Source organism: Oikopleura dioica, chromosome 2, assembly GCF_907165135.1.
Source record: "Oikopleura dioica chromosome 2, OKI2018_I68_1.0, whole genome shotgun sequence".
Taxonomy (NCBI): Eukaryota; Metazoa; Chordata; class Appendicularia; order Copelata; family Oikopleuridae; genus Oikopleura; species Oikopleura dioica.
The window spans coordinates 4,542,214-4,564,038 of record NC_137292.1 but is presented as its reverse complement, the minus strand read 5'-3'; the positions used below and the strand labels follow the sequence as shown (position 1 = coordinate 4,564,038).

The 21,825-nt window shown below is 41.5% G+C and overlaps 5 protein-coding genes across 5 annotated transcripts; 3 read left to right on the top strand and 2 right to left on the bottom strand.

Moving 5' to 3' along the window:
• Nucleotides 1–126: 126 nt before the first annotated feature.
• Nucleotides 127–7,815, bottom strand: LOC145697780 (kinesin-like protein KIF1A). The gene is given in 20 exon segments (XM_081774991.1): nt 127–345; nt 477–594; nt 647–937; nt 985–1,106; nt 1,147–1,329; nt 1,400–1,551; nt 1,596–1,759; nt 1,807–2,246; nt 2,287–2,420; nt 2,468–2,720; nt 2,766–3,135; nt 3,176–3,324; nt 3,370–3,470; nt 3,769–3,916; nt 3,956–4,094; nt 4,135–4,236; nt 4,281–4,366; nt 4,407–6,657; nt 7,279–7,440; nt 7,675–7,815. Coding segments are annotated over 20 exon segments (5,484 nt in total). The 5' UTR covers nt 7,738–7,815; the 3' UTR covers nt 127–289.
• A 623-nt stretch (nt 7,816–8,438) lies between these two features.
• On the top strand, nt 8,439–9,294 carry LOC145697779 (uncharacterized). Its single transcript, XM_081774990.1, has 2 exons — nt 8,439–8,917; nt 8,960–9,294. Exons 1-2 carry the CDS (start codon nt 8,524–8,526, stop codon nt 9,292–9,294), a joined length of 729 nt encoding a protein of 242 aa, XP_081631116.1. The 5' UTR covers nt 8,439–8,523.
• A 379-nt stretch (nt 9,295–9,673) lies between these two features.
• On the top strand, nt 9,674–11,511 carry LOC145697778 (uncharacterized). Its single transcript, XM_081774989.1, has 6 exons — nt 9,674–9,818; nt 9,859–10,025; nt 10,094–10,661; nt 10,701–10,751; nt 10,821–11,353; nt 11,395–11,511. The coding sequence occupies exons 1-6, from the start codon at nt 9,674–9,676 to the stop codon at nt 11,485–11,487; spliced, it is 1,557 nt and encodes a 518-aa protein (XP_081631115.1). The 3' UTR covers nt 11,488–11,511.
• Nucleotides 11,512–11,569: 58 nt separating this feature from the next.
• Nucleotides 11,570–12,902, bottom strand: LOC145697450 (dynein axonemal heavy chain 12-like). Its single transcript, XM_081774657.1, has 3 exons — nt 12,158–12,902; nt 11,936–12,116; nt 11,570–11,892 (listed from the first exon to the last, which is right to left on the bottom strand). The coding sequence occupies exons 1-3, from the start codon at nt 12,815–12,817 to the stop codon at nt 11,657–11,659; spliced, it is 1,077 nt and encodes a 358-aa protein (XP_081630783.1). The 5' UTR covers nt 12,818–12,902; the 3' UTR covers nt 11,570–11,656.
• Nucleotides 12,903–19,484: 6,582 nt separating this feature from the next.
• Nucleotides 19,485–21,455, top strand: LOC145697502 (uncharacterized). The gene is made up of 7 exons (XM_081774715.1): nt 19,485–19,763; nt 19,945–20,064; nt 20,105–20,350; nt 20,400–20,599; nt 20,643–20,907; nt 21,047–21,277; nt 21,317–21,455. The coding sequence occupies exons 1-7, from the start codon at nt 19,565–19,567 to the stop codon at nt 21,358–21,360; spliced, it is 1,305 nt and encodes a 434-aa protein (XP_081630841.1). The 5' UTR covers nt 19,485–19,564; the 3' UTR covers nt 21,361–21,455.
• The last annotated feature ends 370 nt before the right edge of the window (nt 21,456–21,825 follow it).

Genomic DNA, 21,825 nt, shown 5'->3' with positions numbered 1-21,825 from the left:
TTCTTCTGGACACCATAAGACCATGGAATTTTTTCAAAAATGGATTTTTTAAAGGATTTCATTCAATGATAAACCTATTTCACTTATTCAGATTCCTAGATATTTAGTTGATTCATTACAAAGGTAAATGAGTGCAAAATATTTATTCTCATGGCATCAATAATAAAATTCTTGAAATAATAAAGTTTAAATAAAAGCAGACTTATGACAAATACAGTTATATTCAAAGTGTATATTCACAGGACAGAAAAGGCGCAATTTATATTGAACTCGATTTTTCAGAAGAACATCACTTTTCAGCAAGTCTTGACGAGTGGCCCATTTCGTAGTATTTTTTACTTGCAGCTAATAAATAAGATCATGGTATAGCCCTAAGTAGAACGACTGAGTTTAGGATGTAATTCTCGAGGAAATAATTTAGAAAAAAAATTCTTACTGTCACCAAAAAATCCGATTTACGGTCTCTACTTTCATACCTAGAAGTGGATTAAAAGCATACAACCATCCATTAGCCTCAGCTTCTGACCCTGCTGCCAATAAAAGAGCCCTAGCTTGAGTCGAAACAGCAAAAATATACGGCGTTCGGAAAACGTCCTGAAATTTTCATAAGCTAATTAAGCCTTATTGTATTGATTAGTGTGTTTACCTGTTTATCGGCTGAGTACTCGACCACGGCGGTAGATAAATTAATGACTGATCGTTCGACAGGGTCACGTGCCGATCGGTAGAACAACAAGTACGGCCTTCTGACAACGACAAATCGCCGTGTCCAGTGCGAGGAGCCCTGTTCCAGGACGAGGAGATAGCCGCGCCGCGAGATGACGGGATTCATGACCACGGATTCGACGCAGGGGATCATCTGGCGAGTTTGGTTTGAGACGTTGTTTGAGGAAGTGCTTGGGCCGACTCCTGGAGAGCTCAGAGGAGGATCCAAGGGCTGGAGAAATAAAGCATTAGACGCATTTTTAATGCCTCATCATATACCTCATCAAGCGGAATAGTAAGACAAGACATTGAAGTAAAATCCGACGCTCGCGATCTCATCGAGGACAGACTAGGCGAATTCGACAGCAACGAGTCGACGCTTGCCAGACCTGAATCTCCGTCTTTTTAATTATACAAATTAAGACAAATCCGCTCAAGCACCTTTACCTCCATTCGATTGGCAATTGCTAGACGTCGCGAAATACGAGTTCTGGACGAAGACAGATGGGAACTTGTGGAACATTAATCCGAGGGCTTTCTTCAGTGTGGCGGTTTCTTCTCGGGTGTAGCTGTCTTCGTCGAGTTCTTGGTCGGCTTGGAAGGGTTCAAATGTTCCGGGTTGACCTTAATTGACGTTTTTGGTAAAGAATCTGATGCCCAAAACTTTCAGAGAAGCAGTTAAATGGACACTTACAGGTAGGCCCAAACATCCCCCGCTGCGAAACCGGATAATCCACATCATTCGCATGTAGCCAGTGTCTGATCTTCTCCAAGTCCTGTAAATGCTGAAGCCTTCTCAAAAGATTCTGATGTTCCAAAATGAGCCCGTCCCATTTCGGCCGCCAACTAGATCAGCGTTCAGCCTTATCAGCAAAAAGGTATTGACTGACCTCGTTAAATATTCCTCGCCCTTGACATACTGACTCGCTGTGTCAAGAATGGGTCTTGAGGAGCGAGGAGATAGATTTTGGTAACGGAGGGAAATTTCGAAGATGCTCGAGATTCGATTTGCGTCTGTACTTGGAGCAGGGATGCCATTTCTAGGCGACAGAAGCTAAAAAAAGACTCGATAATCAATTATTCTTTTTGTTGCCAATTTACCTGGCGTAGCGATCTGCATTGTCCAAGTCGCGCGTCACGTGGGAAAACTTGAACACAGACATCGCGGGAAATACAGACAGGCTGAGTGCACTGTTGAAGATCGACATAGGCGGAGATCGTGAGCCAAATCTGTCCACCAGGTCGATTCAACAAATCCGAATTATGTAACGACGAGTCCCAAACAGCCTCGACCCTTTTTCCTGGGTTTTCAATCGATCGAAAAAATAAGCTTGAAAACATTTAACGATGAGAACCATTCCTGTAGCAAGTTCGATCACCACCAAATTGAGAGCACATACTAGTCGTCACAGGAAGCGAAAGAGGCATGTCGCCCATTCCACTTTGTCCATCTTCCCTGGCTCGAACTCGACCAACAACGACCTCGCAAACTTCTGCCCAGCGAAGATGCGCGGAGGATTCGTGAGTGATTGTCAGTGCCACTGAATAATGTTAAAATACACCATCCCTTGAATAGCCTACCTTTTCTTTGAACACCATGGTGGAGCAAAAACATTCCTCTGGATCGTTCTGGACCATGTTCAACTGGGACTGCTTTGTAATCGCCAGATACGTCCAGCTCCAAAAGCTCGAACCAAGCAAGAATATCGTGTCGGCTGGAAGTTTCATTTATTGGAGTTCAAGTTTATTCATAAAAAAGTACCTGTGAGTTTGACCACCTTGATTGATCCCTCCCGGGCCATAAAGAGAGCTAACAGGAACTGGCTTCGAGAAAGCGGGTAAAAATGAGATTGCAGGATCCGGATCTGTAAATCTATGCGGGAATGGCGGAATGGACGATCCGCTGGAGTGCCCAAAGACTTCAAGAACGATGGAAGTTGTTCGAAGAGCTCGAATAAGATCCGAACCAGCGCGCACTGCCAGTTCCCAGGTCGCGTTTGCAGTTGCAGAACCAGCTTTAATTGGTAAGATCTAAGCCCCCAGTCTGAATATCTCCAAACCTGTTATTGGTATTGGTTCCGTAGACCAGCTTTCTTCGCATCGGCCGAAAATGGTAAACTGACAGAAAGCATCAGAATACTCCTCTTGTAACAAATCGAGCGTTTCAATCGTCAATCGGAGCCCCCAAACTGTAGTGTTGTCGTCATCTTCTTCATAGAGCGCTGCTTGGCCTTCCGGAGAACTGCAGCCTTCAATCACCCGCTCACCGATCGGAAATTTCAGCTCTTCCTCTCCGCTGAAAGTTGAGCCATTATCTGGAGACCATTCTGCTCCATCATCGGAAAGAGCCTCGTCACCAAGGAGAATTATGCAGCCGACGTTGGCGATTTCAGCTTTTGGCAAACTCTCGGTTTTAATCAACACGGCACCCTACAGAAATAATTAGTCCAGGAAAACAATGAGGACTTGCCTTGAGCTCCCCATGACCAGAAATTATACGGACTCGATGTTGGAAGCTGACCATTTCTTCTTGATCCTGAACCGACGGAATCAAGTGATAAAGGGGCTGAGATCCTCGGCCAATAGGGTTGAACCACGGAGTTCGATCGTAAAAAGCATCTGAGGAATTGAGGGATAATTTGGGATTGAGCAAGGAATTGGTACCTGATGATGAAAGGAGGCTGAAAAGTGCAGTTTCCATTCCAGTTGCACTGTTCGCCATGTCGATTTGTGGTGACATTGGTACATGGGGCGAGATCGGAGAACTTAAATTAATTTTCCTTCCCAACTCTTTTTAAACTCAGAAAATATTCATTAACTAACTTCTACGGATGATGTCTTAACCCTACATCTCTAAGAGACTTCTTGTTTGACTATTTTCCGTAGGAAGATATTCGACTGAAAAAAATACAAGGGGTTGAAAATCTTTAGGTGGTGTTTTTGGTGGGTTAGGGTTACGATGTTCATGACATTTGGCTTAATATGATAATCAGTAAGCTCTTGATTGAAAAAATACAGATATATATTTTTTAAATATTACTTATGGTTCTCGTAATTTTTTACCTCGGAGACATAAGCCGCCCTCCAGCTTCACTCAAGCAGCTCATCGAAGCTGATTTCAATCTTCCTACCAATCTCAGCCACTGTGGTCGTTCAAGGGATCCATCGTCAGGATGCAACTGGTGCATTGGATTTACGATTGGTTCCAGAACTAGATTCTTTGAAATTTTGCTGCTTCAAGAGTTCTCACCTCGTTTAGGAGTGACTGGCATGCTAACATCACTTGCGATGGAGCTTTTTCTAGAGTTGGTTGGAAAGTTCGGCTCTTTGTTCGCAGCATTTGGTTCAGAAGCGAGTTCGTACATTTTTCGCATTCCGTCAAGTCGCACCTGATCTTGGTTACCTAAGATTTTTTGACAATGATGGCACCTGAAGTTTTTCGAGGCTCCAGTAATGAAGTGCTCCGTGTAACTTGTCGCGAACTTCGACCACAAGAACTGATTGACCTGGATTCGGAGTGGTGATGTCACTCTAAAATAGGATTGAAAGATCCATGAAATATTGATCATCCTTACGGGAATAGGCGTGTAGAGTCCATCACGTAAAAGCGAGAACTGGAATTCAACTTGTTTATTCAACTCCGCCGCAATCGCATTAGCCTCTAGAACTCATCTTACCCCTTGACTACAAGACGAACAAACCTTTGATGAGAACAGCGTGTCCCCAAATCTGATCCCTCAGCGACGTAAACTGATATTTTCGCCACTTGTCCCAGGAGTACTTTGCCAATCTTATCTGCCTCGGCGTCCACCCAAGAACTCCACGAGCTTCAGAAAGGGCAATGTTCACTTGAAATTCAAGCGATTTGATTTTCTTCTCGTACTCTTCTCGTTGAATTTCTAGTGCAATGGCGGCGCGCTCCTGCTCTTCCTCAAGCTTACTGTGTGCTTCTTGAAGTTTCATGTGCATCTCCATCTTTTCCGCCTTCAGGTCGATTCCCCATTGATCCATGATTTCCTTCGTCGCGTATTCCCAGTCGACTTCTGCCAGGTTATCGGGCTCATCCGGCGGGAGATCATCGACAAAGCTTTCATCACAATTCTCCGCCGTCGGATGGACGAAGCGAAAGACGTGAGCAGCGCCGAAAATGATTCTAGAGCCGGTTTTTAGCTTCATTCGACCTTCCAAAAGTCGCCCGTTCACGAAAGTATTCGCTTCCGGACAACTTGACAGAAAAACTTCACCATGTCCGTCTTTCAAAACGTATTCAAAAACAGCATGTCTGGAGGTGATTCCAGTGCCGGAAAGAACAATATCAGCAGGAAGGGTAGCTGTGCCAACGTAGGTCACTGCATTGACCTTGAGATAGTACAACAAACACTCGGACATGAATGGATCTTCATTGAGATTTACTAGATGAGGAATGCTTTTAGGTGAAAAGACGCCGGAAACACTAGTGTCGTCTCTAAGCGCGACGCCCATTTCTTTCAATATCGCCATTCGCTGAGACCTCAATTCTTCCGATCGTTTCAATTTGACCTCCCACGGCTCTGACAGCTCATTAATCAAGTTTTCCGACTCTTCTAGTTGCTTTAGGACCTTGATTGTCTGAGCCTGCTGATCAGCATCTGAACCATCTACGACAGAAGCATGTCTAGACCGTTTTGCCAGAGTAATGGTATCGATTCCCGCCGCGATCGATTTAATAGTCTCCAAATCCGGTGACGAGGTGGTTCCTTCTTCCTCAGCACAACTCAGCGAACTTTTAACCTGCGTCTCGCCTGTTCCCTGGGGACTCGTTTGTGTCGCCGAGCCACGACGCTCTGCCGCCTTTTCAGTAGCCAGAAACATCTCCAATTGGCTCGTTGATTTCTTCGGCGCGGATTCTTGCAGATCTTGGAGGGTCTTTTCTCGCTCATCTTCTGCGCCATCAGGGCCTGATTCAATCATGGCTTCGGCTCTAGAACTCTTTGGCGCGGGGTCCTCTTCATCAGGTGGATTCATTATTTCCGGATTTGCCTGAACAAGAAGAGTTTTTAATCTTTCCACTTCCGCTCGCAGCTCTCGGACAAGTTTTGCATTTGGATCTTCATTGACTACGGCATGGCAGCGAATTCTCTTTGCTCGATCAGCATAACGAAGGGTTGATAAAGTCTCTTCGTAGTTGATGTCTGCTGGAGAAACCGCCGCAATCATGGCAGTTTTTGAATTTCCACCGAGAGATTCTTTCAGCAACCAAGTTAGGACAGAATCGCGATACGGGACGAACTCCTTCTTTCTCCGCTTCGTCGATCCTTGAACATCTGGTGGCGCCTCAGCAAGTGCGGAAATGACCTTGCCAAGAGTGGTCAGCGACTGATTGATATTTGCTCCCTCTTTCAGTCGAGTTCCGGAAGCGCCGGTAGAGTTGGCGCGCTCTGATCCGGCCAAATCGACGAGAGAGATTTTCGAAACCTTGTTGATTTTCTTCGGATCGTCTGGAGATCGCTGGGAGAAGATGAGGGAGAAGACGGCGTGAGAGCGGGAAGAAGTGGCGTTCATATTCGTCGCCGCGACAGTTCGAGTTTTATTGCCATCGTCCATGATTTGAGCGACGTCGGTGTAGTCCTTGACCGCGAGTTTTGACAGACCTTCCACGTAGGGCCCCATTATCGGATGCTCCCTCACGCGAAGAGCTTTATTCGCAGAGCTGGGATTCAACAAATCCCGCACGCGCTCGCAATAAATCTCCATGTAGCTTACTTCGACGGAGAAGTTCACTGACTGAGCATTACTTGTTATCCGCGTGAACAATTCATTGCACAGTTTTGGAATCAGTCCCGGGTCGCTGCGAGTGCCCATCATTGTGTAACTCTTTCCGCTGCCAGTCTGGCCGTAAGCAAAGATGCACACATTGTAGCCGTTGAAAGAATGAGCGGTCATTTCGTCTCCCAAATCGCGGTAAACTTTTTCCTTTTCAGGGCTTTTCAGAATAGAGCATTAAATATACAGTCATATTGATAAAGAAATTTGGGGTACTGGAATGCGCCGCCCGGCCCGGTACAAACTACGAGACACCCTTAATTATTTGTTGATTATTTTCTGATGGTACAAAGACTATTAGTCACAACCTTAATAATTTGTTGTTCATTTTCTGATGATAAGACTATTTAATATACGAGAATAAGAGTGACGATAAGAAAACAAAAAAATTCTTCAATGAGGGCCGAAATCTTAGATATCTGCAAAATTGGGCGGCACTGAGCGGCGCTAGGCGGCGCAAAGCGGCAGTTTTGAGCTACTACGAGTTGCAGTTTTGAAAATAATTTAAAATGAAACTTCGTCAACGACGATAATAGAATTTTCTCAAATAAATTAACCAAACCCTAATTCTGGTTTCTGAACTTTAAATCTAGAGAAATGATTATATAAAAAATTTTTCGCCACAAAAAGCAATAATGATCCATTTATAGGGCCTGGTACGCGCGAAATAAATATTAAATCTGTTTTATTGATTTCGCCCCATCTGCAGAGCATCAAGCAATTTTCCAAGTCTGACATGTTTTTTAAAACATAGCCATACAAATCGATCACCGTCTTCGGTTTCGAGAAAAGCCTTTCCTGGTCGGCAAAGTCAGACGATTTTGGATCATGGGAGTTGTAGGAATAGTCGTATGAAAATGATTTTAAGTCGTCGGGACATTTTGGATTCTGGATGGCGGTGGTTTTGTCGGACATTTGAATGATGTTTTCGGCCTGAAATTTGATGGAGACTCACTTTATTCTTGCGATTAAAATTTTTAGGAATTCGAGATTTTTCAATCGGCAACCGAGAATTGATATATTTTTAGGCGCCCTCTTGGACCCCTAAAATTATGATTTTTCCTCAATAGTTTGCCTAAATTGTCAATTTAAAAAATAAACTTGCAATTATTTCAAGATTGATCGGCCGTAAATGTCAATTAGATTTTTATTTATTTTAATATCTACCTTATTGTCCAATTCCCTTTTATTAAAGGGTCGAACCCTAACGGCCACTTTCACAGAACTCATCCTTGATTTCTGCTTTTTTGGCCGTTAAGAAATTCTTCTTTATTTCTTCTTTCTCTCTCTTTTGTTTTATACTAGTCGTAATGCGACGGGGAAATGCTTGGATTTTAGAAGAAGCGAGAAAAAGGAGGAAAATCGAGATCGACTGGAGGAGGCGGCGAACGACCTATGAGTAGGCAGCCGATTCCCTGGAGAGTTGGGCACAACCGCCTGCGCACAGATTTTATAAGTTACCAGATGAACTTGGTATGGTTAGTTTTAGCATTTGGAGCATGAAAACCAGCTCATAAAGAAGGAAAAAAATAAAAAAATCCAAGATTTCGATAAGATATTTCTTCTCATATAAGGGAAGTTTTCCAGCAGGCGGGGTCCTCCGCCTGAGTGAAAAAGCGAAATACGCTCACACGGTGTCGCTCATTCGGGCTCTGGTCCAAGGCAGCCCCCTTCTTTTATCGGTAGTCAAATATACGCTATATTATACAATATAATTTATATACGAGACTGAGTTTATTCTTTATATTTTTCCTTGGCGGTATATTTGCTTATCAAATAGGATCTTTGTGTAAAAGTAAGTGTGCACACCATCAAAAAAGTCAATAAGAAAGTCAATGGCAATTATAGTCTGAAAGCCGTGGATAAAAATTTTTATTTTTTTTCATAAAAATGAAAATACCGAGCCACCCTAAAGAATTGACAAGAGATGCTGTTGAGAAATGGTTGGGAGTTCTCAAACAGAAGCTGAAGAGAACAACGAGTAGAGATGATTTGGACAGGCTTATTTTATCCGTAATGAGAGTAGACTTCGAGACGAATCCCCTTTGTGGCGATTTTAGCAAAGTTGTTTTTGAGAAGGGATGGGGAGAAGTTTCCAATGAGGATGTCTTGAAAAACACACCGGATCATATCGATATTTGGCGAATAACTGATTTTCAACAGAAAATTCTCGACCGCAATCCTGGTCTCGAAGGCAAACCCATTCAACGATCGCAACTTAAAGAAGAACATGGAAAATGGACGGTCGATTCTTCTTTGGAGAAAAAAGTCATCGCAGCTGGAGGAGAGGCTATTGTTTTCGAAGAAATCTTTGGAGAATTGAAAGTTGCTGTTCGAGCTCAATGTTTTGATCCTGCACTTTTTACGTCAAAAATGGATGAGATTGTTTTTGACGTTCATCTTTCTTCTGGTATTTTGACAATATCTTGCTTTTTTTATTTTTATAATTTAGATTATGACGTCGCGGAAAACAAAGAAACAAATGAAGATTCCGCTATTCCTTTTCATGAAAATATTATTAAACATTTTTGCAATGTGGAGATTTTTTTAAAAGAAGATGTTGGGAAAACAGACTGCCTCGGTTGGATAACAATCATGGAAAAATGCGAGAGCGATTTAAGAAGCAGACTCAAGGCAGAAGATCTCAGTCTTGAAGAAAGGAAGAAAATTGCAATAGGAGTCGAAAAGGGAAAGCACTATATGGAGAAAATTGGAATTACTCATTATGATCAGAGTTGCAAATTTTGGTTTATTTTTGCTGAGCTGAGCTGCGTGAAGGCTCTCTGAGCTGAGCTGGCCTTTTTTGCAGCTCATTGAGCTGAGCAGACCTTTTTTAGGAAGTTGAGCTGAGCTGAGCTAAGCAGACCCTAATTAGAGCTGAGCTGAGCTGGGTGAGCTAAACTGAGCTGTTTTTCACTGTTTTTAAGAAGTTTAATTGTTTTAAAATAATTGAGCTGAGCTGAGCTGAGTGATACTTGTCTTAGCTGGCCTGAGCTGAGGAGAACTGATCATGTTCGAAAATTATTGAGCTGAGCTGAGTGATAATTGTCTGAGCTGAGCTGAGTTGAGCAGATCAGATCATTTTCGAAAATAACTGAGCTGAGCTGAGCGACTTCTTCCCAGCTCAGCTCACTCAGCTCAACAAATTTGCAACTCTGATTATGATATGAAACTAGAAAATATTCTTCTTAAAAATGGCAAAGCAAAGTGGATTGATTTCGGAATTGCGATTGACTATTGCGGAAGAAAAAGCAACCAAGAAATGGGATACAGTAGAAGAGGAAGCAAATACCAAAATCTTAGAAGTTTACGTAAGTTTATAAGTTGCTTAGCTCTTTTTTTTCGTTTTAGTTGCTGGCTCTGCTGCTTTTTCGACAGCAAATCAGCTATGCCCAAAAGGGCATTCAGATAATTTCAAGCTAGTCGCTTATATAATTTGTGACTGGAAATCTGCGTGGAGTCTTCAATTTAATCCAATCGTAAATGTTGAAAAAGATGTCATCCAGCGAAAACTAAAGGTAAGACTATGAATCATGATCGAGCACATTTTAATTTGGAGAAAAACTTCTTACTAAAAAACCCCAAGAGCTGTAATGCTGAATGGCTATCGATGACGCGTCCTTTTAAAGCTGATCAAAAAGTCAAAGACGAATATTTGAAGCTAACCATCGAGGAAATTCAAAAAGTATCGAAAATTGTTTCCCTCAAAGATGTCCCTCATGTTTCTCTCGATGATCCCAATTTAACAAAATCTTACGCGATGGCTGATATGAAGCAAACATTTTCAAGACACGTCAATTGTGATTTCAAAAATTTGACGAAAAATATTCTCGATCAAAAAGAAAGCAATCTCTGCGTTCCAATTTCAGCCGCTGTTTTACTTCGATGGGCAATCAAAAACGATTTAAATTGTGAAACTGTTAAACTCGATACATGCTTCACAATCGAAGTCATTCTCACAATTCTTACGATGGTTGTTTATCCTCGAAGCTTGGCTGGATTCAATCTCAATCCAATAAAAGATGAGCAAGAATTTCAATTGAATGATATAGACATGCTTTTTCGAAGACTCAAACAGGAAACTTACCTGAATAAAAGTGGATGGGACATCATCAATGATGGCAATCTCAACGCAGATTTTGATTTTCAAAGAGGTTTTTGAAGGTTAAATTAAATATTACTTTATTCATAAGTTCTTCTTCACGAAAAATATGTATTCACTCGTCCTTTGGGCTCGGCAGCCTGTGTAAAAAACCTGAGTCAGGGTCTGAAAGATCTCTCATCAAAGCGGCTTCGCAAAATTACTATTTCAGATAGCGAAATTTTTCGTTCTCAAAAAGCCGCTATGCGGCTATCCATTACAGATCTTCTAGCCCCTGACTCAGGTTTTCAACTCAGATTGCCGAGCCCTGCTCGTCCTCTGACAGTTACCGGCGCCTATCTCAAGTGCGATGGAAATATGATTTTCCATCAAATGGTGCTTGACCGAATAGAAAACTTCGAATACGTTCTTCAAAACACTCTCGTCTCTCATTCTTCTTTTCAAATCCGAATTCCTGCCAAACGACAATATTACGCTTCATTTGAAACTGCAAGTGATTGTTGCAAATGCTACAATGATTTTATCTACTACGGGCCAAATGGAGAGTTCTTTGCGCTGGTCAATGAGAAGATTTCACAAACAAAGATGAAAGAAGAAAAGTGGTATCTTCTTCCTCAGGCCTATTCAATCACTTTAACTGGACGAACTCAGGATCCATCGTGGATCGTAGCAAAGGATAGATCAGTTAGCAAAGGAGACTCAAGCAAAACTGAAGCAGATATTCTTATTGATCAAATTATGGCGGTAATAATATTATCATTTAATAATGATAAAATATGATTGAGATGGGATTCGAAGAGGAAAAAGTTAGGCGTGCTTTTTCTGCCTGCAATGAAGATGCCGAGGACACAATCATTATGCTGCTAAGCGAAAATTAACCTGATGATTTGAAATAAATAATTAGAATAAGAATCATCGAATGATTTTCAGTTCTGAGTCAAAAATAAGCAGTCAAAGATTTATAATCAGCGCTATCAATATCTATTTTGATAAAAATTGACAGATTTTAGTGAAAAGATAGATTTTGAAAGAGCCATCATTGAAGAATTAATTCTTTGAGCAGAGCAGCGCAACGCCTCGTTTGACAAAAGATGAAGCGTTTTCATCAGCTGGAATCGGGATGCGCATCATCATCAAGAAGTTGATAGAGTGTCCGGTTGTTGAAAGAACTCCTTTTCGCTCTGGAGTCTTGTACACTGGGCAGTCATAAAATGAGCCGTCTTTTGGAAGATCTGATTTGAGGACGGGTTTGAGCCAGATTTCGGGAAAGTTGAAGATAGATCCTAAATCAATAAATAAAAATGAGGTTTGAATGGTTTTCCCTACCGTTGTTGAGGATGAGATGCTGTTTTCCAATATCAAAGCTTGCTCCAACGACGAAAAGCCCAGAGACCATGACACCTTCCTTTGGTTCGTATGGAGTCAGCATTTGGAAATCGAAACCGACTTCGTCAATCGACACTGATTTGGCGCGCGCAAAAGTTTGCAAAACTGCGGTGAAGAATGCCTAAAAATCCTTATAAAAAACATAAAAGAAGATAAAAAAACCTGTTGAAAGAACATTTTCGACAAGTCGTAGCTCTTGAGCTCTCCCTTTTCCGCCCAGTTGTTGATGAACTCAATTCGGTCCTTCAAATCACCGAGAAAATCTTCAAAATTTTTGTTTTCCGCGCTTCTCGCAAAACTGATCCTTTTCCAATCTTGAGGAAGCTCACCAGCAGCAAGAGACGCAAGCGCTCGTCTGTGAGACTCGCGGAAGAGAATTTTACCATTGACTGCCTTGGCCAAATCTTCAAGCTGGGAGAGAAGTCGCTCGACTAGCTTTTTGTATCGTTCTTGTTCGCTGGCAACGAATGTGGAAAAAGGAGAATCAGTGGAAACAGGTGAAAACTCCACATTTCTGAGATAATGGTCGAATGCAGTCAACCCTTCAAAGATATTTTTAGCAGAGCAAAGTGGTTGACCACGAATGGCACTTTCACTCAGTCCAAGGAGAGAAAGTTCAGAAGTTCCAGCGAGAATCTCATCAAGCGCTCTTGCCTTTTGTTCAGAATTCAAGTCGGTAAAGAAGTCCCGGCTGACTTGGAATTTGAAATTCCCGAGATCTGCGAACAGGAAATCTTCGAGAATCGCATTGCAAAGTCGGCGATCTTTATCATCTGTGATTCTTCCGCCATAGTTGCACTCGCCGATTAAGTATCGAAGCATTTCAACGTGTTGTAGTTGTTTGATCAAGTTGTTTTCCTTGAAATTTAAAGAAAGAGATTCAAGCTGTTCAAGGGAAATGACGAGATCCTCTGATTAGTTTCGAAAAATGTTTTCAGGCCAAAAAAATCACTTTTTAACTGTTAGTGCCATCTTTACCGCCGCCTCAAACCGAGTTGAACGGTATATGTATCTCTTGAAAATTCTAGAGTTTCGGGTACTTCCAGTCAAATTTACGAAATTCTAGTTTTCCACTGCCGTTTTTGAAACAGAAATGATACTATGGCATATAGCATGTCAAAATGACCGCTAGGACGTGAGGAGTGTAGGGGTCTCAAAAAACTAGTACTTTTGCAAAGAAAAGTACCTAAAAATAATTATTTTGTGATTTTTAGCACTAAAAATATCAATTATTAATTTTTTCGGGCAGAAAGCAAATGGATAATCAAGTTTTATCTCTTATAAATAAATCTACAATGAAAACTACATTTAAATCGAAAATTTCTTGAAATTTGATATTTTTAGTGCCAAAAAATCACAAAATAATTATTTTTAGGTACTTTTCTTTGCAAAAGTACTAGTTTTTTGAGACCCCTACACTCCTCACGTCCTAGCGGTCATTTTGACATGCTATATGCCATAGTATCATTTCTGTTTCAAAAACGGCAGTGGAAAACTAGAATTTCGTAAATTTGACCGGAAGTACCCGAAACTCTAGAATTTTCAAGAGATACATATACCGTTCGACTCGGTTTGAGACGGCGGTGAAGATGGCACTCACAGTTAAAAAGTGATTTTTTGGCCTGAAAACATTTTTCGAAACTTATCCTCTTGTTTGAAAGCATAAGCGATGTTCCAGCCGTGAGGAACATGATTAGCTCTTTCGGTGACGACTGCGTGAAAGACGCAAAGGGAGAAAATCAAAGAAGAGTAGTAAAACTCGTCTTCTTCTGTCATTTGGGCAAAGAAGGATTTGTTTTTCAGGAAGTCGATATCGATGGCTTTCAGAATTTCGCCCTTCAAATTGGTTCTTTGCTCATTAAGCTTAACTTTTAACTTCTCCAGATTTAGATATTCTTGTTTGATGATGGTTGAGATGTCTTCCATGATGTCAAAATGACGGAGAAGAGCCGGCGATGTTGTTAGACCCTGGCGATCATAAAAAGCGATGAATCTTTTCGGCATGTTATTGTCCAGATACTCTCGAAGAAGTTCAAGAGGTGGTTGAGCTCCATAGCATTCTTTGGAGGGATGATTGAGATTGTCGATTATGACGATTCCATCTGGTCCTGCCGATTCAGCGAGGATCTCTTTCATCTGTTCTCGAGTAGACGAAGGCGTCAAAACATGCACTTTTGTATCTATGGCGTTGATGATCTGTTCTTTTAATTGAGAACGAGACTCAAAGATCAAATTCTTTTGCTCCTGTTTCACTTTTTTCAAAATTTTCTCAATCGTATGATCGCCAATGTTCGTTTTCAGAGGATCAACGAACTGTTCGGACATTTGAATCATCCCACATCGAGAAATGGTCGCTGGCGAAGCGCATTTCACATCTTGGACATTGAAAATAAAGCGCATGTTCTCAGTTGCTGGAATCACATCTCCATTAGCGAGGGGGAGCTTTTTGTTGTCATCAAGAACTTGATTAAGATTTTCTACCCAGATTGCATCAACTGGTCCGTCGAAGATCATCCATTTTTGTCGCCCATCATTTTGCTCTTCTGAAAATTTTCTGAAGGTTTCCGTGAGCTTTCCTTCATTCCACTTTTTGCTTATCGGATCGAGGTATCCATAAAGCTCAGTGCAGGTCATCGTCTTGATGAAAATTATTTCACTGTCGACTGCTTGCACTTTCTGGCCGTCTTGCACGTGATCTTTCATGTTCAGCGAGGAGAGGGTTTCTTGGAGGACGCTAAGAAGAGTTGTCTTTCCAGTGCCTGATTTGCCGATGATCATGATTCCGTGGCGATCTCTCAAGGCTCGATAAGTCAAGACAAGGCGCGCGATGAAATCTTCCGTGGCTTGGAGACCTCGAGACGCGCAGACTTCAGAAGCGACCCGTTCGAACTCATCGTAGTCTCTGTCGAGCGCTTGATGGCCGGGAAAGACGTCGTTCATGATGTTTCCGAAGAGCGGGAAATCCCCTTCAACCAATTTGCTGAAGTGCAGGGATCGAAGAGCGTCGGCCAAGAGAGTTGTTTCATCGAGGTCAGGGTAGAGAAGCTTTAGGGATTTGGCATGAGTTACTGAATGCTTCACAGCTCGCATTCCATAATCATAATGATCTTGCGCACTGAGCTGTTCAGAGCACAACTTGTGCACCAGCGTCAATTTTTTGCCAAGAACATCAGCAGTCTGATAGCCCGACGAGTACAGCATAATCTCAGCAATGAGTGCGTAGTCTGGCACCATCATCGAAATTGGTCGGAAATAGGGCTTCAGATTGTCCGGAAGTTCAGTTCTTCCCGCGTATCCTGGATTCATTGTTACGGCGATGAAACTGTCCTTACAGAGCTTTTGTGCGGGTTTTTCTCAAATTTACAGGGGTTTGGCTACACTTTGTATTTTAGTGGTATTATAATAAATCTAAATATCTAGATGGAACTTTCGCCCGCATTAGCATACGATGGAGCTCTTATTAATTGATTTTCAATCAAAATAGCACTTCAAAATACTTCCAACAAATAAAATTCTTATAATTATGGTGTTCGAAATTTAAAGATAAGTAAACCCGTTCCTTGACATTTTTCGTTCCACAGAAATCCTCAATTCTTTCCGCTCCCCTTTCTCGATGATCCTTAATCATTTTCAGCTGCTCACCAACATTGACGAGCACTTCATTGTGAATCCTATTGAATTCATCGAAGCAAACCCAGCTTCCACTAGCAATGGCTCCCTTGAAAATCTCTGCACAATTTTTTTCGTCGAGTTGATCGGAAGAATTGATTACCACGCAGTTTTTGCCGAGAGCTCTAGCCAGATCACGGGTGGTTTCTGTTTTTCCTGTTCCTGCTGGTCCCTGCGGAGCGGCGCCGAAAAAGTGTTGTTTCGCGTTGATGATGGTTCGGTAAGCGCGATCGGTGAGCGGAGTGATGACGAGTTGACTGTAGTTGCCGAGGTATTCGTTGCCGTACTCGTTCTCAGAAGTCATCATTCGGACAACGACTTGCTGATATTCAAGGTAAAATCGCAGCTGGGATTGCCAAAGAAGCGGGTTTGATTTTTCGATCATTTCTGCAAGCAAATCTCGATTGTGGACAGAAATGATGATGATGTTCTGAATCGTCATGCGCTCCTTTGCATTCAGGTCCTTGAGAGTCTCCTTGGTGAGTTCAGAGAGCTGGTTGTTGATGTCTTGAAGAACTTCAGGAAGGGATTGATTGGCGATTGCGGACTCGACGGCTTCGGCATACTTGATTTGAGTGACGACGATGGATGCTTGAGCTGGGTTGCTTTTTATCCAATCAATGCGGTTTTCAAAAGAAGGGAATGATTCGTATGCTTTTAGAATAGCCAAGTTGACGGTCTTTTTCATTGAAAATTCGAAATCAGCGAGCCAAAGATCTGGACTTTGTTTGATCGAAATCGGGTCGGCCAGGGGAACTCGTTCGCCGAGCTTCGAAATCATCGAGACAATAAGTGAGTTTTCATCAAACTCAACTCTCCCTATTCCTTCGAAAAGCTTCTCGAAAAAGGGTTGAACTGCTTCACTATCGTTTCCATTAGCGAAAAGGTTCAAAACTTCCTGATTGCTGAGGAAGTGCAATCGTGCGAAGCTGGCTCGTTTTTCTTCTAGAAACTTGTCCACGTCGATTTTGAAGTTAATGAGCAGATTTTCCATGGCTTCGATTTTCGGAACGATATTCGGGTTGATGAAGCTTTGCAGTTTTTCGAAGGGAAGGGCTTTGATAAGGTCTTCCCATGTTGAAGAAAACGAGGATGCGAGAGACGAGATGGAAGTGGTCAGGTTGATCATTTTTTCGCTCGAAAAGTGGACTTTTTCGACATCGACTTTTCTGGTCTGAATGGCCAAAAATCGGGCGAAGGATTTTCGGATTTCATTTTTGTTTTCAATCTCAGAAAAATGATAGTGTAAATCGAAAGATTCTTGTTTACCTCATTCTGGTCAAGAAAATTGGAAATCTCATCGCCATTCAAAAGCAGCTCGTTTTCGATCAAAAAGTCTATAGTTCCCATTTTTGGTTTTTGTTTTTTTTTCAGAGTATGAAAGTTCTGATTATGATTACTGACCTTCGCTCAGTGGTATTTATATGGTCAATCTGGATAATCAAACAAAGGAAGATTATTTGGCGTGTATTGTACTGGCAAACAATGGAACGAACGTAAGCAGAAAGTTCATAGCGATGGAAATTTCCAACGCCTCTTGAATCGGGTCAGTTTCTTTTTGAAAGAAGATAACGTCAAAAATTCGGAAATCTGAGCTTTTCCAAATTTATCGGAAGGCAAATGACGTAGATGACCTGTTTACCGTGGTTATTTCAGTAAACAACCATTGATTGAGAAGATAGCGACCCGCTTCCCGGAAGCTACTGTCTTTCTCAAAGGCTTCGGGTCGTTTTTGGAGACGGTGAAGATAGGATTATATAATATAATATAATTTATATTGCTCGCCGGACAATATTTTGTAAACAAGCGAGAAATCTCTTTTCAAAATATGTCTGTCACGAATCTTAAATGGATTTTCAGCATCAAAAGCTCGTTTATTTAGTTCTCTTTTTGCTATCCCTTCTTACTCTTCACCTCAGTATTTTGGTCAATTTCCGGCATCTGACGAAAGAGCTTCAAGAGAACGATAATCCGTCAAATGATAATCAAGACGATCCCCAGAGAGCTGCGAATGTTTACAAAAAATATAATGTCGAAAAACCAGAAGCAAAAATCAACAAAGAACAGAATCTCGAGGAAATCTTCGCAAAGAGAAAACTCATCCTCAATCGAGCTTGTCGAATTCTTCCTTTGATCAGCAACATGCTTCTCAATCCTTCGACTACTTTTCAGGAATTATTCTCTCTTCACCAGACAATTTACGATACAACTGCACCTCTGCCAGATTCGCAGAAAAAAACTTGCAGGACAAATCTTCTTTTTCGATCAAATGTCTTCAACTTGACCGACTCGATGGACCTGATAATCTGTTTACCCCCAAAGTGTGGAACTTCCAATTGGCAAAGAGCCCTCGATTTCCATTATATTTCAGTTTCGAAAGGAAAAGATGAAAGTGAAAGGCTAAAAATGATGTTGAGAGGTAAACTTTTCTGTCAAATTCTTGTCCGATCGTAAAATAATCTTTAGAAAAGGACAGGCCTTCTGCTTTTGAGCTCGGCAACCTGTGTCAAAAACCTGAGTCAGGAAGCGGCATTTAAAAAGCAAAGCCGCAAAGCGTCTTTTAGCCTGACTCAGGTTTTCTGCACAAGTTGCCGAGCCCAGTTTCGAGCTCTACGGAACGATGCCACGAATCAATCAAGAAAGTTTGCGAAAAGCAACTTCTCAGCAGCTTTCTTTGGAAAATATCGTCACTGGAAAATATAAAGTCGTGAGTGTTCGACATCCTTTCGCGCGATTGTACTCTGGCTGGCGGGATAAGCAAGAAATACTTTCAAGAAATCAAATATATGAAATCTATGCAAATGCGAGCCGACCATTTTGGAAGGCGGAGAATCGAGTTCCCGAGGGATATCGGACTTCCTTTGAGTCTTTTGCAGAATATGTCGCTGCGAATCCAGGAAATAAAGCGATGAATCATCACTGGACGACGATTTTCAACCTCTGTTCTCCTTGTGCCATCAAATACGAGCTGATAACTCACCTTGAAAACAGCAAAGAAGAGATCCCGAAGATTCTAGAGCTTATCAATCTCAGCGAGCTCGAAATAGGAGGGCAGTACTCGTTAGAAGAAGGAAAAGAAGGAGCGAACGGTGCTGGAAAAGATCATGAAAGACGACAAGATGAGCTTCATTGGAGCAAGATCCCAAGAAAAACGGTTGAAGAACTGTACCGACATTTTTATCTCGACTTCGTGATTTTTGGATATTCCACAGAAGATGTGGCAAAGTAAGTTTTACGTTGCCATTATTTTGTGGCAAAGATTTAAAGTTCCCGCAATGATAAGAGCAACACGATTAATTCTAGAGCTCTAAGCTGAAAACAATAATATTGGTTATTTAACAATGTTTGTTGTAAATGACATCAAGTTGATAAATGAAGTAAGGGATTTTATTGCAGATCGATTTCGGTCAAAAGACCATCTTCAGTGAAGAGAACTTAACTAACTGAAAAGTAATAATCAATAGTATAATGATCAACATTAGGTACATCAATGCAGCTGATGAATCACAATCAAGACCGTCAAAAGACGCCATTTCCAAGTCTCGACTGATCCTCAAGAATATGACTACAAACTACGAAAAACATTTCACAGATGATATTTGCTAAAAAGCCTGAATTGCTAATTAAAATTTCAATCTTCTTATCTCTTTTCTATTTCAACTACTTTTTTCGTTATTTTTGTCCAAAAAGCAAGGTCTGCGTAATCATCTTTCTGGTTTATGAAAATCTTAAGCATATAAATTAAAAAGCGCTTGGGGGCGCGCTAGCTCGCTTAAACACCACCACCGCCAATTGTACTCCACGTTCTAGCTCTCAGCACCTCACACTCAGCAAGAAAAGCGCCTGCTTTTTTCAGAATGTTTTTAATAAACAAAATTACTCTTTGAAAAATTTTTCAAAATGGCTCAGCCTCATGTTAGCTCGCCAGAGCAGCCAAATGACGAGAGTTTAAAAGAGAAGGGAAGAGCGAAGAAAAAAGGTGAAAATCAAGAAACAAGAAATGGAAACGAACAGACGGCAGCTGGAGAAAGAGCACAAGCTAGAAACAGATCAAGAAGAATTGCCAATGGGAAAGTTTTTCTGCTTATTTTTGCTCTAGGTAGGGTTGGGTTTTGATGTGTTTTGTGTAAATTTGATGATTTGTTTGATTGACACCAAAATTTTTCGACTCAAAAATCAACAAGAGCTACCCTTTTTCGTATTGGCAGGGCTCGATCCCCGTCTAATAGACAATTTCTCTGTCTCCTAGCCAAGATGATGATTCGGATAATTCATTTTAGTCCTCATTATTGGTGGAGGAATCGGCGTTGCAGTCTATTTCGGGGTATCAGCCATCATATCTGGTGTTGCTCCGGAAAACATCAATGAAAACACTGACGGTCAAAACGACTCATCATCAGGTAGAATGATTGTTCTCATAAAATATATCCAAAAAAGTAGGCTCTCAATCAAATTCTACCTCACCCTCGAACGAGTCGGCCAACAACTCAAACAGTACCGAAAAAACAACAACAACGACGACGACTTCCACAACAACTGAGCCGACAACGACCGAGATTCAAACAACGACGGAGATTCCATTTAGGAGTATTCCTCGAAGACTAACGCCTTGCAACGGCACTGGAGATATCATTGATACGCCTTGGTCCTGGGCGGTGAAGATAACTTACAAAACGACTGTTCAAGGTAGAAAAAAAAAAGAGAAAGAGAGAGAGAAACTGACCATTTTTCCTAGAAATCGTTGAAGCAAATGTAACGACAAATGCAGCATATGAATATGATGACGTCATCGACGAGATCGTGACAGTGGAAAAGAACAGAGTATGCGGTGGCTCGATTATTCACGAAAACTACATTCTCACAAGCGGCAAATGCTGTACTGACATTTTGAATACGGAAAAAGCCGAGGCGAAAATTTTTCTAGGACGAGACTTGGTAAGTTCTAATCAAAAGAAAACGACTGAAAATAGAAATTTAGGTGGAGAGAAAGTCGTCAAACTTCACGATCCATCCCGACTACTCGCCAGTCAAGGCGAATATTGGCGATAAGAATGACTTGTGTCTCGTTTATTCCGAAAAGAACATGTTCTTTTCTGGCGAAGAAGCGCTGTCGACAACACAAGCGTGTCTGCCTGATTTTGACAATCATGTTAATGCGGGCGAGTTTTGTTTCACAGCTGGATTTGGCAGTTACATGGACGAAAATGAAGCTGACAGCCGCAGGACACCCAGCGAAGTTGAAGGTAGGAAATTTGAAGAAACCATAATTTTCGATTCTCGAGAAAGAATTCGTATTTATTTTTGACTTTTCCCGAGGATTATAAAATCTTATGGAATGTGAAGTTTTGAAATGTGTGGAGTGTCTAGCTTTATAAATTTCAGTGAAAATCATCAACGATCGAGATTGCCGTCGTTCTGAAGTTTCTTCGTCAAATTTCGCCTGGAACGTCCATTTTTGCGCCAGTTTCGTCCGCAAAGATCCTCAAATAGCATGTGGCGGGGACTTGGGAGCCTCGCTAATCTGCATCCTGGATAACAAACCGGTCATTTACGGCGTCTCATCCTTTGCGAAAAACTGTGGGGATCCGAGTTGGCCAGGGACTTATTCAAAAGGTACTTCCAAAAAAGAACACAGAGATCATATTTTTCTAGTGTCACAGTATGTAAACTGGATCGAAGAAACCATCAACAGCTGAATCGAAATCAATGAGAAAATTATTATTTTGCACATTTACCTTCATCAGAAGCAAAACACTTATTTGCAGAAAACACCAATAAACATGAAAAACGCAACCTTTACTCCGTCCACTGCCTAAAATCGCATAAAAACGGCCTATCTACCTGCAAAAAGGCCACCTACGCCACCATGCGTCACCCGCATCTGCTGAAAATCTGATTGGCCGATTCAATCAACCAATAACATCTTGTTTCGAAATAATCCAAGTTCAGAGTTAGAGAAAATCGACTTAAATGGAGCACAAAATTCTAGCGCATGTGATAATTTTAATGTCATTGTTGATTCTTTACCAGTCATTTATGACTTTGAGAGATGAAAAAACAGACATGAAAAACGAAGAAAGAAATTCCCCTTCGAAAAGGCTTCTGCCTTATTTACGATTTCAAAAAGGAACGGCTTACAAAAATCATAGATTTTCAAAGAG

Bases quoted from the DNA above. Each gene is read 5' to 3' on its own strand.
- LOC145697779 (XM_081774990.1), top strand. From the start codon at position 8,524: ATGAGAGTAGACTTCGAGACGAATCCCCTTTGTGGCGATTTTAGCAAA. The intron at 8,918-8,959 runs GTATTTTGACAA...TTTATAATTTAG, and splicing joins TGACGTTCATCTTTCTTCTG to ATTATGACGTCGCGGAAAAC.
- LOC145697778 (XM_081774989.1), top strand. From the start codon at position 9,674: ATGAAACTAGAAAATATTCTTCTTAAAAATGGCAAAGCAAAGTGGATT. The intron at 9,819-9,858 runs GTAAGTTTATAA...TTTTCGTTTTAG, and splicing joins CCAAAATCTTAGAAGTTTAC to TTGCTGGCTCTGCTGCTTTT. The intron at 11,354-11,394 runs GTAATAATATTA...AATATGATTGAG, and splicing joins TTATTGATCAAATTATGGCG to ATGGGATTCGAAGAGGAAAA.
- LOC145697450 (XM_081774657.1), bottom strand. From the start codon at position 12,817: ATGCTTCGATACTTAATCGGCGAGTGCAACTATGGCGGAAGAATCACA. The intron at 12,117-12,157 runs GTTTTTTTATCT...AAGGATTTTTAG, and splicing joins CGAAAATGTTCTTTCAACAG to GCATTCTTCACCGCAGTTTT. The intron at 11,893-11,935 runs GTAGGGAAAACC...TTATTGATTTAG, and splicing joins GCATCTCATCCTCAACAACG to GATCTATCTTCAACTTTCCC.
- LOC145697502 (XM_081774715.1), top strand. From the start codon at position 19,565: ATGGCTCAGCCTCATGTTAGCTCGCCAGAGCAGCCAAATGACGAGAGT. The intron at 20,600-20,642 runs GTAAGTTCTAAT...ATAGAAATTTAG, and splicing joins TTTTTCTAGGACGAGACTTG to GTGGAGAGAAAGTCGTCAAA. The intron at 21,278-21,316 runs GTACTTCCAAAA...ATATTTTTCTAG, and splicing joins GCCAGGGACTTATTCAAAAG to TGTCACAGTATGTAAACTGG.